The sequence below is a fragment of the Schistocerca gregaria genome, chromosome 2, assembly GCF_023897955.1.
Source record: "Schistocerca gregaria isolate iqSchGreg1 chromosome 2, iqSchGreg1.2, whole genome shotgun sequence".
NCBI classification, from domain to species: domain Eukaryota; kingdom Metazoa; phylum Arthropoda; class Insecta; order Orthoptera; family Acrididae; genus Schistocerca; species Schistocerca gregaria.
In genome coordinates, this window is record NC_064921.1 from 459,080,082 (window position 1) to 459,097,653 (window position 17,572).

The 17,572-nt window shown below is 42.2% G+C and overlaps 1 protein-coding gene across 2 annotated transcripts in view; it reads left to right on the forward strand.

The window, feature by feature from the left end:
- The window catches only part of LOC126325742 (putative ATP-dependent RNA helicase TDRD12), a 445,014-nt gene that overhangs the window by 292,359 nt on the left and 135,083 nt on the right, over positions 1-17,572 (forward strand). For both annotated transcript variants that reach the window (XM_049995275.1, XM_049995276.1), the window contains exon 17: positions 16,836-17,001. In XM_049995275.1, the coding sequence (XP_049851232.1) occupies positions 16,836-17,001 (166 nt within the window). The remainder of the gene's footprint in view (positions 1-16,835; positions 17,002-17,572) is intronic.

Consider the following 17,572-nt stretch of genomic DNA (forward strand, 5'->3'; position numbering starts at 1 on the left):
AATATAATTATAATAAATATAGTGAAAAAATGTTAATGAATATTTAACACTGTTAAAGAGATTCTAAAGTATAGTGTGAAAGGTGGTAGTAAAATGCTTGCCATATAATGATCATCACCATCTACAGTTTCCAGCTCCTGGCTGGGCTTGCCCTGAACATAAACATCTCCATATTTTCCTCTCCTTCTGCATCTCGGTCTTCCTCTAAGTCTCTTGTCTTTTGTCATTTCATGAGTGTCTCTCAGTGTGCTATCAACTCTCATTCTATTAAAATGTTCATATTTCCTTAATATTGTCTTTTTTGTTGTATCTTGCATAGGCTACTCTTCCACTATTTCTCTCACCATCTCGTTCCTTACTCTGCCCATTCTAGTAAGTCCTTCTCTGCTTCTTTGAAATTTCATCTCGCAAGCCTGCATCTACTCACCTGTCTTTTCTTCATTACCTATCTTTCTGATACATATGTGAGTACTGGAGAATAATATATTTGATAAAACACTTGTTTGCTTTATGTAATAATACCAGAGAAGGAAAGTTGCTACTCACCATATAGCAGAGAAGCTGAGTTGCGATAGGCACAACAAAAAGATTCACGCAATTAGAGCTTTTGGCCATTAAGGCCTTTGTCAGCAGTAGACACACATTCACGCAAATGCAACTTGCTCATTTTTCTGTTTAACCTAGTTTGTCTCCTCTCCCCGTACTTTTACACAACTCTCACTTCTTTAATCTGCTATATGGTGAGTAGCAACTTTCCTTCTCTGGTATCATTACATTCCATCCTGGATTTTCCATTGTTGTTTGCTTTATGATCGTAAATCCTTGCTAAAGACCAGGCTTCTTCAGTATGCAGGAAACCATGGCCTCACCTTCCCCTTTCACTGATCTCATTATCATTCCTCCTGCTGTCATGTATTTTATACTACCAAGGTACTTGAGACTTCCCAATTCCTGTAGCACTTGTACTCTAATACTTATGTCCATTGCTGCTCTCCTCCTATTGCTTGTTGCCACCATCTATGCACACTACTTTGCATAAAATTTCAGTCCATACCGTCCCACCATTTCCTCCCATACATTTAGCCTTTGTTGTACCTCTTCTCCTCCATTTCCCCACATCATTAAATCAATTGTAATCACCATTGCTTTCATATTTTCGTCACCTATTTGCATTGTCACTCCTGTCATGATCTCATCCTTAATGCTGCCGAAAAGAGAGTGGATAGTGCTCCTGGCTTCAGCTCATTTTTGTGCACAACCTAGTCTGTCTCCTCTCCCGTACTTTTACACAACTCTCACTTCTTTAATAAATCTCTTTTATTATTCTCATAGTCAGCCATCCAGGGTCTCCAAGATCCTGCTTTTTGTTACGCTATCATATGATATCTCAGTACCCTGGAACGCCATTACTAAATCCCTATCATATTCATAGTGTCTCTCTTCCACATAGTTTCCTGCAACCAATCTTAAAAATTTGCACAGTGATTCCCTTTCTCAGTTTTAAGGTGTTCATTTTTCTTTCTATACTGTTTTTATGATGTGTGAGCGCCACTTCAGTCCAACAATATGTGAAAAATATGAATGATGTTTGGGGGAAGGGGGTGGGGTTACACATAACATAAATTACTTTTATTGAAAAGTTTACTTCTTTAATTGCGGTATGGGATTTATGTACTGACACAAAAGTGTTCATTTATGTACTAACACAAAAGTGTTCATGAAGCTGCAATTATCCAGAATGAATCTTTCACTCTGCTGTGGAGTGTGTGCTGTTTTGAAGCTTGCTGACGCATTAAAACTGTGCATTGGATTAGATTTGAACACACAACCTTCCCTTTCATTGCCAGTGATTTTCCTGACAACAATACAAGTGAGACTCAAGACACTGCCCCCAAGCCTCACTTCTGGAACCCCTTTCATATTTTCCAAACTTCACAGGAATTCTCATGCATACTTTGCAGGATTAGCACTCTGGGAAGGAAGAACATAACACAGAAATGTATTAACTACAATCATGGGGACTATTTCCAAATGGGGGGCGGGAAACAAGTTGTTGTTATTGTGTAGAAATCAAGAAATCATACTCTGTCAGACAGTTTGTTGATTCCAATTTGTAGGAAAAAAATTATCAAACGTGATTAATAGAAACAGAAGCACAGTTATTACGCTTTTGTAAAAAAGGAAACAAATTATCTGCAACCACTAATCATGATTTTTATTTCAATATGCAGTGCATGTCAACACCAGGGGGCTCAGTTCTGTGCTTGATCAGTTTGCATCACTTTCTGAGAACAGATTACTGCTGGTCAGTTGTAGCATCGGTTCCATTGGTTAGGTACAGCATATGTAAACATTTATACATTTGCACCGACAGTTCTAGTCTCTCTCTCTCTCTCTCTCTCTCTCTCTCTCTCTCTCTCTCTTCCCCTCTCCCCCCCTCTCCCCCTCCCTCCTCCCTCCTCGCCACTCCCCACTCTCTCCTCCCCACTCCCCCCCTCTCTCCTCTCCCTCTCTCTTTCTTTCTCTCCCCCCCCTCTCCCCTCTCTCTCTCACTCCTTTTGTATCAAGGAATTTATGTATTGCATACTTTCTACCACATTTATAGTGCCTCATGTTCTTATGTTCTGAAACATTAACTGAAAAAGAAATTCTCTGTACCTGCTTGAGTTACTCTAAGAAGTCAATGAAAAAGCTGTGGAACTTGTTGAGAAATACACTCCTGGAAATTGAAATAAGAACACCGTGAATTCATTGTCCCAGGAAGGGGAAACTTTATTGACACATTCCTGGGGTCAGATACATCACATGATCACACTGACAGAACCACAGGCACATAGACACAGGCAACAGAGCATGCACAATGTCGGCACTAGTACAGTGTATATCCACCTTTCGCAGCAATGCAGGCTGCTATTCTCCCATGGAGACAATCGTAGAGATGCTGGATGTAGTCCTGTGGAACGGCTTGCCATGCCATTTCCACCTGGCGCCTCAGTTGGACCAGTGTTCGTGCTGGACGTGCAGACTGCGTGAGATGACGCTTCATCCAGTCCCAAACATGCTCAATGGGGGACAGATCCGGAGATCTTGCTGGCCAGGGTAGTTGACTTACACCTTCTAGAGCACGTTGGGTGGCACGGGATACATGCGGACATGCATTGTCCTGTTGGAACAGCAAGTTTCCTTGCCGGTCTAGGAATGGTAGAACGATGGGTTCGATGACGGTTTGGATGAACCGTGCACTATTCAGTGTCCCCTCGACGATCACCAGAGGTGTACGGCCAGTGTAGGAGATCGCTCCCCACACCATGATGCCGGTTGTTGGCCCTGTTTGCCTCGGTCGTATGCAGTCCTGATTGTGGCGCTCACCTGCATGGCGCCAAACACGCATACGACCATCATTGGTACCAAGGCAAAAGCGACTCTCATCGCTGAAGACGACGCTACGGTCCGGTCCCAGGTCGACGGGCACGTGCACCTTCCGCCAACCACTGGCGACAACATCGATGTACTGTGGAGACCTCACGCCCCACGTGTTGAGCAATTCGGCGGTACGTCCACCCGGCCTCCCGCATGCCCACTATACGCCCTCGCTCAAAGTTCGTCAACTGCACATACGGTTCACGTCCATGCTGTCGCGGCATGCTACCAGTGTTAAAGACTGCGATGGAGCTCCGTATGGCACGGCAAACTGGCTGACACTGACGGCGGCGGTGCACAAATGCTGCGCAGCTAGCGCCATTCGATGGCCAACACCACGGTTCCTGGTGCGTATGCTGTGCCGTGCGTGTGATCATTGCTTGTACAGCCCTCTCGCAGGGTCCGGAGCAAGTATGGTGGGTCTGACACACCAGTGTCAATGTGTTCTTTTTTCCATTTCCAGGAGTGTAGGTATTCATTCATGTGCGCATTTTTTTCTGTAAATCCAGTAATGGAGGAGATCCTGTAGGGATGTTGAATTTGTCAAGTTATACATTAACATGCAGAAGTAGCTGCTACGGGCTACCGTAGTAAAGTATGCTAGTAGCAAATCATTGATTAGTGCTGATCTACTTATGCAGAATTAATTATGAGAACTACTTCTAAATTACATTATATATGATTAGGGAAACAATAGCTAATTTGAAAACCCACTGCTTCTCTTGTTCTACACAGTCACTGTTTTCAACTGATTCTTCAAACAAAGCATTTGCATGACTACACAGAGACTACTATGAGATGCTATATACTGGGAACATTAACAACAGTTTATGTTAAAAGTTAAGAGTTTGACTTCAAAGAGTTAATCTACATTTTAAAACACTTCTGGTATCTGTGAGCCATTTTATTTCTGCAGTTAGATTGTCAAAGAGTTTATGGTTGCATCTTTCACCCTTTTCTGTGCCAAAATTATGTTCATTAAAGGGTAGCACAGACTTTTTTCTTCTAGTATTGTCCTTTTAACCCTTTCAGACCTGATTATTTTATGGAGTATGGAAAATTTTTCTTTATGCAGTAATGCTCTTAGGTGTTTTTTAAAATAAGTTGAGATGTAAGATTTATACAAAAATATGTAGCCATTTTCAAAACATGCTTTGTACACTAGGATTCATTTTATGAACTAAAATAACTAATTATGAAATATTCTCTACTTAATAATAGTAAAATTATTAGTCAATAATTACCATGCAAAATAACATTATTCAATTATCTACATCTACATGACTACTCTGCAATTCACATTTAAGTGCTTGGCAGAGGGTTCATCGAACCACAATCACACTATCTCTCTACTATTCCACTCCCGAACAGCGAGCGGGAAAAACGAACACCTAAACCTTTCTGTTCGAGCTCTGATTTCTCTTATTTTATTTTGATGATCATTCCTACCTATGTAGGTTGGGCTCAACAAAATATTTTCGCATTCGGAAGAGAAAGTTGGTGACTGAAATTTCGTAAGAAGGTCTCGCCGCGACGAAAAACGTCTATGCTGTAATGACTTCCATCCCAACTCGCTTACCATATCTGCCACACTCTCTCCCCTATAACGCGATAATACAAAACGAGCTGCCCTTTTTTGCACCCTTTCGATGTCCTCCGTCAATCCCACCTGGTAAGGATCCCACACCGCGCAGCAATATTCTAACAGAGGACGAACGAGTGTAGTGTAAGCTGTCTCTTTAGTGGACTTGTTGCATCTGCTAAGTGTCCTGCCAATGAAACGCAACCTTTGGCTCGCCTTCCCGACAATATTATCTATGTGGTCCTTCCAACTGAAGTTGTTCGTAATTTTAACACCCAGGTACTTAGTTGAATTGACAGCCTTGAGAATTGTACTATTTATCGAGTAATCGAATTCCAACGGATTTCTTTTGGAACTCATGTGGATCATCTCACACTTTTCGTTATTTAGCGTCAACTGCCACCTGACACACCATACAGCAATCTTTTCTAAATCGCTTTGCAGCTGATACTGGTCTTCGGATGACCTTACTAGACGGTAAATTACAGCATCATCTGCGAACAGTCTAAGAGAACTGCTCAGATTGTCACCCAGGTCATTTATATAGATCAGGAACAGTAGAGGTCCCAGGACGCTTCCCTGGGGAACACCTGATATCACTTCAGTTTTACTCGATGATTTGCCGTCTATTACTACGAACTGCGACCTTCCTGACAGGAAATCACGAATCCAGTCGCACAACTGAGACGATACCCCATAGCTCCGCAGCTTGATTAGAAGTCGCTTGTGAGGAATGGTGTCAAAAGCTTTCCGGAAATCTAGAAATACGGAATCAACTTGAGATCCCCTGTCGATAGCGGCCATTACTTCGTGCGAATAAAGAGCTAGCTGCGTTGCACAAGAGCGATGTTTTCTGAAGCCATGCTGATTATGTGTCAATAGATCGTTCCCTTCGAGGTGGTTCATAATGTTTGAATACAGTATATGCTCCAAAACCCTACTGCAAACCGACGTCAATGATATAGGTCTGTAGTTAAATGGATTACTCCTACTACCCTTCTTAAACACTGGTGCGACCTGCGCAATTTTCCAATCTGTAGGTACAGATTTATCGGTGAGCGAGCGGTTGTATATGAGTGCTAAGTAGGGAGCTATAGTATCAGCGTAATCTGAAAGGAACCTAATCGGTATACAATCTGGACCTGAAGACTTGCCCGTATTAAGCGATTTGAGTTGCTTCGCAACCCCTAAGGTATCTACTTCTAAGAAACTCATGCTAGCAGATGTTCGTGTTTCAAATTCTGGAGTATTCCATTCGTCTTCCTTGGTGAAGGAATTTCGGAAAACTGCGTTCAATAACTCCGCTTTAGTGGCACAGTCGTCGATAACAGTACCATCGGCACTGCGCAGCGAAGGTATTGACTGCGTCTTGCCGCTTGTGTATTTTACATACGACCAGAATTTCTTCGGATTTTCTACCAAATTATATTATGGAGTATAGCAAACCCAGGTACATCCGTGTATTCCGGTGGTCACGAGCTGCTGCAAACTGCTACATTGACTTGCTGATATTTTTATAGCGATGTCCAACGGTTAGCAGCACTTGCTCATGATGAAAAGGTTAATCGGTTGGGTGATTTGCGGGATGGGACCAAACAACGAGGTCATCGGTCCCAGCGGATTAGGGAAGGATAGAGAAGGAAATCGGCCGTGCTCTTTCAAAGGAACCATCCCAGAATTTTCATGAAGCGATTTAGGTAAATCTCGGAAAACCTAAAGCAGGATGGCCGGACGCAGGTTTGAACCAACGTTCTCCTGAATGCGATTCCAGTGTGGTAACCAATGGGCCACCTCACTTGGTGAAAAGGCTGAACATTCACAAATGTGCACCTCAGGTTTGTATTCGGGAAAAATACTTCTGTTTCAGCTAAGACACAGTAAAAGTTAATGTACGCAATTGTAGCCAGATGTAAGAATAAAATGTGGTGGTCAGTATTTTGACTATGCCTCACAGTATATTTATTCTCTCATCATGTTTGTTGTTAATAATTCACTTCAGTTCAAAGAGAACAATGATTTCCATAACTACAATACTAGAAGAAAAAATTACATTCATTACTCCATGTTACAGGTGCACAATACTGCCAGCAAAATTTTTTATCACTTACCCAATGGTACAAAAACTGACACACACAGCAAATTTAAATTTGGAAATCAAATGAAAATGTTTCACCTTGCCAACTCCTATTCTGTAGAATTTTTACTTTGTAATGTGTAAAAGATGGTGTATAAGAATGTCTTACAACTGCATTAAAAAAAGTAATTGTCAGCATGCATCTGTATTTATATATGGTTGTCTGTTGTGATTGCAAAATGATTTATTCTACATCATTACGAATAATCGAATTAATGATCCATAGAGTGTAAAACTAACTAACTAATTAACTACTAGCAATATTATGAAAAGGACAGATTGTTACCATACAATGGAGAAGTGAGTCACAGACAGGCACAACAAAAAGACTATCAAACAAATAAGCTTTTGGCCAAGAAGCTCTCTTTTAAAATAGACAACATACTAACACAGATATTCACACAAACATCGCTTGCACACATGACCACTGTCTCTCGCTGCTGGGATTAGGCTGCAAGCAACTGTCCATGAGAGGAGAAGCTGTCTGGGTTGTGGGAGGAAGGAAGAGGTTGGCGCTGGTAGGGGTAAGGAGAGCAGGGGTGACAGTAAAGTGTTCTTTGGGGGAGCATACAAGGACAAGGTGGAGAGAGGGCAGGGCAGCTAAGTGCATTTGGGAGGTTAGATGTTGGGCAAAGGCAGGCATTGTGGGGGGGGGGGGGAGGGGGGAGGTAAGGAGAGAAGTAATAATACTGTGGATTGAGGCCAGGAGGGTTACAGAAACATAGGATATATTGCAGGGAGAGTTCCCATCTGCGCAATTCAGAAAAACTGATGTTGATAGGAACCACCCAGATGACACAGGCTACGAAGCAGTCATTAAAATGAAGAAAGTTGCGTTGGGCAGCATGCTCAGCATCCGGTTGGTCCAGCTGTTTCTTGGAGACAATTTGTTGGTGGCCATTCATGCGGACAGACAGCTTGTTGGTTGTGAAGCCCACTTATAATGAAGCACAGTGGTTGCAGCTTAGCTTGTAGCTCACATGACTGGTTTCACAGGTAGCCCTGCCACTGACAGGACGGCTAAAGCGAATGGGAAAGAAGGTCTGAGGTTCTGGAGGAATGTGGATAGGGTGTCCTCGCCCTCAGTCCAGGTAATGAAGATGTCATCAGTGAATCTCTTACAGGTGAGGGGTTTGGGATTCTGGGTGGTTAGGAAGGATTCCTCTAAATGTCCTATGAATAGATCGGCAAAGGGTGGTGCCATGTGGGTGCCTGTAGCCACACCCCGGATTTGTTTATAGCTGATGCCTTCAAAGGAGAAGTAACGGTGGGTGAGGATGTGGTTGGTCATGTTAACCAGGAAGCAGGTTGTAGGTTTGGAATCCATCAGGCGTTGGGAAAGACAGTGTTCAATAGGGGCTAGGCCATGGGCATTAGGGATGTTAGTGTATAGGGATTTGGCATCAATAGTGACGAACATGGCACCTTGCAGTAAACGGAGAGGAACTGTGGAGAGCTGGAGGAGGAAGTGGTTGATATTATTTATGTAGGAGGGTAGGTTGCAGGTAATAGACTGAAGGGATTAGTCTACAAGAGCAGAGATTCTCTCACTGGGGTTATAGTTACTGGTGACAATGGGGTGTCCTGGATGTTTGGGTCTATGGACTTAATTAGGCATGTAGAAGGCAGGCATTCGGGTAGTGGTAGGGTTGAGGAGAGAGACAGACAAGGGGGAGAGATTATGGTTTTGGCCTAAGGATTTGATGAGACACTAAAGATCCTGCTGGATCACTGGAATGAGGTCACCGTGGCAGAGGTTATAAGTGGACAAATCTGACAACAGTGGTGGAGCCTTTATACAGTGAGTAGCATCAACCCTTTTCATTTTATTGCCATTATTTCAGTCTGTTTTTTCCATTGTTTGATTTTAACTAACTACTAATTCCTCTCTCTCTCTCTCTCTCTCTCTCTCTCTCTCTCTCTCTCTCTCTCTCTCTCTCTCTCTCTGTCTCTCTCTCTCTCTCTCTCTCTCTCTCTCTCACACACACACACACACACACACACACACACACACAGACACCACACTAAACCATAAAAATGTTTCATGAAAACTACCTAATCACCTGTGTACTTGACAGTCACAAGTATTACATTCCAATATTGACTCGCAACACATGCTTCTGTGTCCTGGTATATATTGAATTTACTTTGTTTTTGCATTTATATTCCTCTGAGCATTTTTCCAGAAAGATGGAAATACTTGCCGTTGTTAAACTCCTTTATAAGAAAGATGATTGGAGAGATGTCAATAACTACCAACCTGTATTGCCGTTGACATCATTTTCCAAAATTTTTGAGAAGTCCATGTGTTATAGAATAGAACTCCACCTTAGCAACAACAATGTCTTCAGTAAATCACAGCTTATGTTTCAGAAGTATTGCTCAACTGAGAATGCTATGTACACATTCACTCACCAAATTGTACAAGCACTAAATAACAAAATAGCAACACTGATATTTTTTGTGACCTATCTAAGGTATTTGACTGTGTGGATCACAATATTCTCCTGGATAAACTGAGGCTTTATGGAGTTGATGATGAACCCAAGCAATGGATAATGTCAGTTGTAACTAAAAGAATGCACTAAGTCATACTTAATAATTCAGCTAGTGCAATCAGGAGAGATTCTTCTAATTGGGGAGAGAGAATTTATGAGAGTCCACAATGCTCAGTCTTAACTCCACTGTTTCCCATATATGTAAGCTAACTTCCATCTAATATGCAACAAGCAGAATTAGTTATTAACGATTAATTAAAACATCATCAGCTTTATTATTACACATTTGTTGTGTTACAACCATTTCGTTCTTTGAACATCTTTAGGTTGCTGAGTTGTGCTCAAGTCATGCCGTAAAGGTCCAGTGGAAGTGTGGCGAACAGACACAAATTGCTACAAACAGAAAACTCCCATGGAGCAGTCTGTGTCTAATCACCATACTTCCACCAGGTGATTTTCAGGATGTTTATGATCAGTGTTTTTGTATCTGGTTTTTAACATTCCCCACAACAAACAGCTCGTGGTGTTGTCATCATCATCATCATCATCATCATTCATCCCCATTACGTTCTTAGGAAGGCAGTGGCAAACCACTTCTGCTAGGACCTTGCATAGTACAGCAGAGCGGGTCTCCCGCATCGTCCCCTATGCTCTGTCAAGGAGTATGGGACCTCATCATCATCATCACCACCACAACAACCATACCATTTATGGCAAGACATTAGAACAGCTCCAGAACCTAAGAATAGTAAAAGAATGAAGCCAGTTATAACACAATATGTGTAATGGTACAGCTGAGGTAGTTTTTCTTACTCATCAATGTTGTCAGCTGTGGTGCTCAGCATCCTCAAAAGATTTAGTTCTTTTTGTGCATTACATTAGTTTTGTAATCAGTCAGAGCATATATATTGCAATAGAAGAAATGGTAAATAATATTCTTGAAAATGACAGTGACTGGTTTTCTGTGATTAATTTTGCTCCCGATTTTAAAAAGACACAACATATTCAGTTCTCCAAATCTGTAGGTACTACACCAGTGATAAGTGTAATACAAGATGAAGAAATAAAAGCTAGAGTGCAGACTTCAAAGATTGTAGGTATTGTTGAGAATTCAAACTGGTAGAAAAAAACACATTACGGACCTTTTATAACAGCTTGGTTCAACCAGATTTGCACTTCAAATAATTGTAAATCTTGGGTGGAATCAAATCAGAAAGCTGATAATATTTTGTTTATTTTCATTTAATAGTGCCATATCGAATAATGTTGTGGTGTAACTCATCCTTAAGAAACAATATTATGAAAAGGGAAGTTGCCACTCACCTTATAGTGGAGGTGCAGAGTGCTGATAGTCACAACAAAAAGACTGTCACATATAAAGCTTTCAGCCAGTAAGGCCTCCATCAGAAATAAGCCCCCCCCCCCCCCCCCCCACACACACACACACACATGCAAACACAACACACACATACGACTGCAGTCTCAGGCGGAGCCACACTTGACAAAAATTCTACTCTCTCCACCTAGTATCTTTAAAGTCTACCTTTGCTTCTTTTGTGTCCTTTCCTCCTCCTCCTCCTCCTCCTCCCTCCTCTTTATCTCCATCATGTCCCCCTTCCCTTTGCTCCTCCCTGGCAGTTCCCAAACTCTTCTTGTACAGACGAGCTTCTTCATTGGTACCCACTGGGGTGGGATTTCCTGTCAGAGCCCCTCTCCATGGCATCTGCAGGACAAGAAGTCAAGTCGGAAGTGGGACCCACACACTGTGGGCTCAAGGCCACTCGTTCTCATTGGATCCTGATATTTCTGCGGCTTGCTCTCTTCCCGGCCACACCTCTTCTCACCCTCCAAAGGAGGAAAAGAAGATGGTAAGCCCTGTGATAAGTGGCCCCCTGTCCACTGACATCCCAAGGGGTGTCGCCCCCCTCCCTCTCAATCTGGGTCCAATCTTACATTCATGGTTGTCACTCCGCATTACTAGTGATGGACACTGACTTGGCCCAATGAACGATACAAGCCCATTTGATGTCTGCCTGTAGCCCATTTGATGTCCGTGTGCACTCTTGTACTACTCTCCTCCAATGGAACTGTAATGTTTACTATAATCACCTTCCAGAATTGCAGTCTCTTCTTTCTCTCATCTCTTAACTTGTGTTGTATTACTGGAATCTTATTTTGTGGATAATCATTTGCCAACTCTTCATCGTTTCCAAGCTGCCTGCTAGAACCAGGTCAGTCCTTTGTGTGCCTCTAGTGGTGGCTGTACGTTGGGCCATGCAGACATTGTTAATTTTAGGTTTCCTCTTCAAACCACACTGGAAACAGTGACTGTTCCAATATCCACCTGAGTTCCATCTTCTCAAACACCATCTCGAATGACTTCCTTTATCTTTCGTTTCCCATCACCTCAAGCCTTTTAACATCCCATTTAGCGAGTGGGTATTCGCCAGCACCTTTGCTATGTGCCGCGATGTGGCACCTGGACTGGACTGGGTATACAACCAAATATTTCAACAGTTGTCAGTGGCTAGCCAATGTCATATACTTTCTGTTTTCAACCATTTATGTTTTGAGCGGGAATTACCTTCCCAGTTGCGAGAAAGTGTCTTTATTCCAGTTTTGATACCAGGTAAACAGCGTCTTCAGATGAACAGCTATCATCCAATCTGTTTAACAAATGCCCACTGCAAGGCACTCGAACATGTGGTGAGTCGAAGGCTGTATTGGGTCCTTGAATCCTGGGGACTTTTGGGTTCAACTTGGGATGGTTTCTTCCATGGTTGTTCTACTACAGATAGTCCACCTGGAGTCTGCTATCTGAATGGCTTTTTCCCAGCATCAACACATTGTTGCAGTCTTCTTTGACGAGCATAAAGCTTACAGTACCACATGGCACTATCACATCCTTTCCACCTTACATGAGTGGAGCCTTTGTGGTCCGTTCCTGATTTTTATCCAGAACTTACTTTTGTGACACACTTTTCAGGTACAGTTTAGCACCTCCTGTAGAATCTCCCATCTGTAGGAGAATGGGGCTCTGCAGGGTTCTGTTTTGAGCATCCCTCTCTTCTTAGTGGCTATCAATGGTTGCTGTGCAACCTACAGTGTTCCACTCTTTGTATGCTGATTACTTTTGCATTTATTTCTGTTTGTCTGCAATGGGTGTTGCTGAATGCAGACTGCAGGGAGCAATACACCAAGCAAAATCTTGGGCTCTGACTCAAAGCTTTCAATTTTCAGCTGCCAAGACCTACGTTATGCATTTCTGTCATCGCCATACTGCGCATACCAAACGGATCTGTACTTTCATGGCCATACCTCAGAGTGATGGATTCACTTTGCTTTTTGGGTCTGGTCTTTGATGCCTAGTTGACATGTCTTCCCCATCTTTGTCCATTAAAGCAGACATGTTGGACACACCTCAGTGCCCTTTGATGCCTCAACAATACCAACTGGGGCATCACCTGCTCTGCTGTGCTACAGCTTTACAAGCTATGGTGCAATCCTGTCTGGATCATGCGAGCCTTGAATATAGTTCAGCAGCACCTTCAACATTGCGGATGCTGGACCCAATACAACATTTTGGGGTATGACTGGCCTTTTGGATTACCTTCATGATTAGCTTCCAAGCAGAGCCAGGGGTTCCACCATTGCGGGTTTTGTGCCAACAACAGTTGATCGCATATGCTTTGTACATCTGCTGCTCCCCAGAGCACCCAAATTAATGCCTCCTCTTTCCAAATATAGATATCCACCTCCTCCAACAGTGCCACAGATGTGGGGTTACGATTGCCATCCTCATCCAGTCCCATTTTTTGGAACTCCAGCTTTCCCCTCTACAACCTCTTATCCAGGCCCACTCCCATACACCTCTGTGGTAGATCCCCCATCCACAGCTCTCTCTTGACCTACCACATGGTTTGAAAGACTTGGCTCCACTTGAAGCCCTCTGCTGCCAATTCTTCTCCATTCTTTGTACATTTTGATTTTCAGCAGTAGACTATGCTCATGGCTTGATGGTTGCCAGTCACACTGGCTTTGGTTATGGTCATGTGGGATGTAATGTACTCCGCTCCTTTCCATATTGCTGCAGTATTTTCATTGCAGCGTTGGTACCCATCTCTCATACTCTTCAGCATATCCATCCCTGCACTGGTTAGTCCTTCCTCATGTGTAGTGATTCCTTGAGCAGTGTTACTAGTGTTACTTGACTAGTGTTACCCTTGCCATCCCTTGCCTCTTGGGATCGGTGTTCTGGCAGCAGACCTTCAATCAGTATTATGCTGTCGGGGGTCTAAGGTTTTGGTATACGGAATGCCTTTGAGTGCCTCTGGCTGCTTCCTGGATGGGACACCTCACCCACCTTTCTTTCTTTCCCCCTTTTCTTGTTCCATGTTCTTTTCTCTAGGTTTTATTGACCTTCGGTAGACCCCGGGGTTATCTTTCCTTGGGTTTTATGCACTCCATCCTTCTTTGCTGTGTAGTTTTGTTTACTTGCCTGTTCCAGGTAGGAAAGACCGATGACCACATGGTTTGGCCCATTTAATCATGAAACTAACAAAGGTGTTCAAACAAATTAACAATTCATTAACTTTATTCTTTATCTCCATCCCTGACCCCACCCCCATCCCTGAATATTCTGATAAAACAAGTTTATTTCATTTTTTCATGTATTTTTACTAGATGAACTGGGAGACTGTATTTAAATTCCTGTAAAACTTTCCGTCTGAACTCTGAAATTCACCTAATGCTGTAATTATGCCATAAAGATCCCTTTTTGTGCTGTTGGAACCCCTTACGTTTTCTCATTTGTCCTTAGTCTTTCCATTCAGCTGTAGGCAATGAGAAGTATGGTATATCACCACCATCCTTTAGTAACTACTGGAACAGCACCAATATGAGATTTCTTTGTCTATCTGAGGATAGAAATTTCACATTCATTGAGACACAGTTGGATGATTGCTGAAAATTTTTAACCAACAGCTGTTTGTGCTGATGCAGTATGCCAGAACTTGTTTAATTTCTTTGTGAAACTGGAGATCTGTTTCAGTAGTAACCACTCTGAAAACTTCATTTCCTTCTCTCCTTTCTATCATAAAAATGTCCTGTTCTGACACTTAGAACCTCTGGTACTTTACTGTATTTTACTGCTCATGACAGCACCTCCTCCACTGCCTCCCCCCCCCCCCCCTCCACCGCCCACCCCTAAATTTTCTGCTATTAGCCCAGCCTGTTTACTCATCCCTTTCCAGTTGAGGTGGAGGCCATACCTTGTATGATCCCATTTACTGACAAAATCAAGAGGAACCATGTCAACATGTGACCCTGCACATGACATACACAGCCGTTCCAACTCCAGGTTAACTCTCTTTAGAGAAGAGTTCCAATTATGGTCTTTTTTCTGTGCATGAGTTTTCTTCTGGTGTATTTTTTTTCTGAGGAGTGTTATTCTGACCACCTTTCCATGTGCTGTTTCAACCACCAATGAAAAATTTTTCTTGGAAGATATGTTGCAAAGAAAATGTGAAAATTTTCTTAATGAGTTATAGCAACAGGTCAATAGCCTGAATTGCTGTTAAAGAAGAAAATAGGAAATGAACCTGTGAATAGTATCACCCCCCGCCCCTCAAAAGAGAGAGAGAGAGAGAGAGAGAGAGAGAGAGAGAGAGAGAGAGAGAGAGAGAGAGAGAGAGAAATGAAGCCTCCAGAACAAGTGGTCAGATGTGACTATAACACCTACAGATTCTGCAATTCTCTGCGACAGCTAGAACAGCTACCAGAGAGCATTGGTGTCATTCGGGTTCAGTATTGTTATTATACATGGTAAGATAGTAGATGCAAACAGTGTCAGATATTGACTGTTCACTGTGAAGAATGTAGACATGCCGTGTACTCATGTAACACTGCATTATCAGCACTTGTTAAGAGTTTGAAAGGGACCTCATTGTGAGTTTCCATTTGGCCAGCAGGTTGAATTGCCACTACCCAGATTTTTTGGTTATTCGGATGTGACAATGGCCCAGTGTTGGATAGAATGGAAATATGAAGGCAAACATACTCATAAAGGTTCTAGTTGGCCCTGCGTGATCACCACAAGCGAAGATTGCCACGTAATGCACAAGACACATCATAACCACTTCTCATCTGTGCGACCCGTGTAGTGGACTCTGTGTGACATTCTTTGTCACACCACACCATTGGTTGGTGACTGGCAGTGCCCAGACAAAGAAATCACCATCCCATGCGTTGGCTGCTGTTGGTACCACATCACAAATTAATATGTTTTGAATGGCATCTTGACCAGGAAGCAGCTGGCAAAAGGTTTCCTATTGAATGATGATGAATTTTACTGCTGCTCTATCCTGGATGGCCATTGTTGCTGAGAGTGGTGGTGACTGGTGGAGAGGTAACCTCCTTCCAATATTTTGGAGAAGTACGATGGTGTTACCCCTGGTGTAGTTTGGGGAGGCATCATGTATGACTTCAGGTCATGGTTGATAGTGACTGAGACACTCTGGTGGCACAATTGTATGTCACAGACAACCTGCATCCTCATGTTACCCTCTCGTGTGACAGTATTGTACTGACATTTTTGAATAGGACAATGCTTGTCCACAATTGCCATGTCTCTCTGAACTGTCAATATGACATTGTGATACCCTCATCCCCCGCAAGATGCCAAGATTTGTCACCGATTGAACATGTGCAAGACTAGTTAAGACTTCAGCTCAGTCCCAATGCCAACGGCAAAGATATCAAGTACCAATTACAACAGATGTGAGCCAGCTTGCATCAGGAGAGGATACAATTATTTTAACAGCCTTTAGCCTTCCCAAGTGAATCAATGCTTGTGTCCATGCCAGAGGGATGCAAGATCATATTGATAAGTGGGCTCATACTACCATTTTACTCAACTTTCTTATCACTTAGATGGCATCATATACCCTCTCACGCCATGAAGTTTCATTTTGGTCGCTCCAGCCCATCTGGATGCTTAAATTTTTTTTATCAATCAGAGTATAGAATTCACTGATTGAGCAGCATTGTTAACTCTTTCAGCTTGGCCATTCTGAAAGTTTAGTGCTGTGTATCTTTTACTTTTATATGTTTCTATCAGTGGGATATACATTTTGAGAAAACTAAGTTGGAAGTTTCCTCAATGTTCCAAAATTATTTCCAATACTTATCTTTCCTTTTGCAGGTTGTCTCATGGAATTCCACAGGTGAACGACATCTGTGCCATAGAAGTAGATAAAAATTTGTATAAACGAGTGCAGGTACTTTCTATTCTGAAGTATGATTCTCACAAAAATCCCACAGATGTTAAAGTAAAATTTTTGGATAATGGCCAGTACGAAGCTTGTAAGGTAACCATTACACTTGATATTACATTAATGATTACATTGTATTTTGCTTTTATGTCTAAGATTTCATTGCCCCTGTATTTTTCCCTGTTTTGAAGTCATGAGAAAGTATTGACCTCAATAATAATTTGCATATATTTCTTCTTATGAGTTTTATTGAAAGCAAAATGCATTTAAATGAAAAATAAATTCTCAAAAATTTAGCAAAGCACTGTTGGAGAGGAAGTGATTGGCAACACTCAGAGAACAGTGATGAGAGTAAAGACAAGCTAAATAATGGATAAATGGATTAAGAGATCAGTTATAGCTGTCAGGAGGGATTAAGAGCATTTGAACTCTGCTTTACAATTTTTTTGATATAAAATTGTATAAAATTTTGTTTCCTGAATCAATGTATTCGCCCTTCAGTGTGACACGTTTTTCCCAATGATTGATGACTTGGCAGAGACCCTGTTTGTATAAATCTACATTTTGACTGTTCAGAAAACATCCCAACACTAAAATAAGCTTGTCCTCATTCTGAAAATGTCTGCCACAGTATGATTTCTTCATACATGGAAAGTAGAAAAAGTCA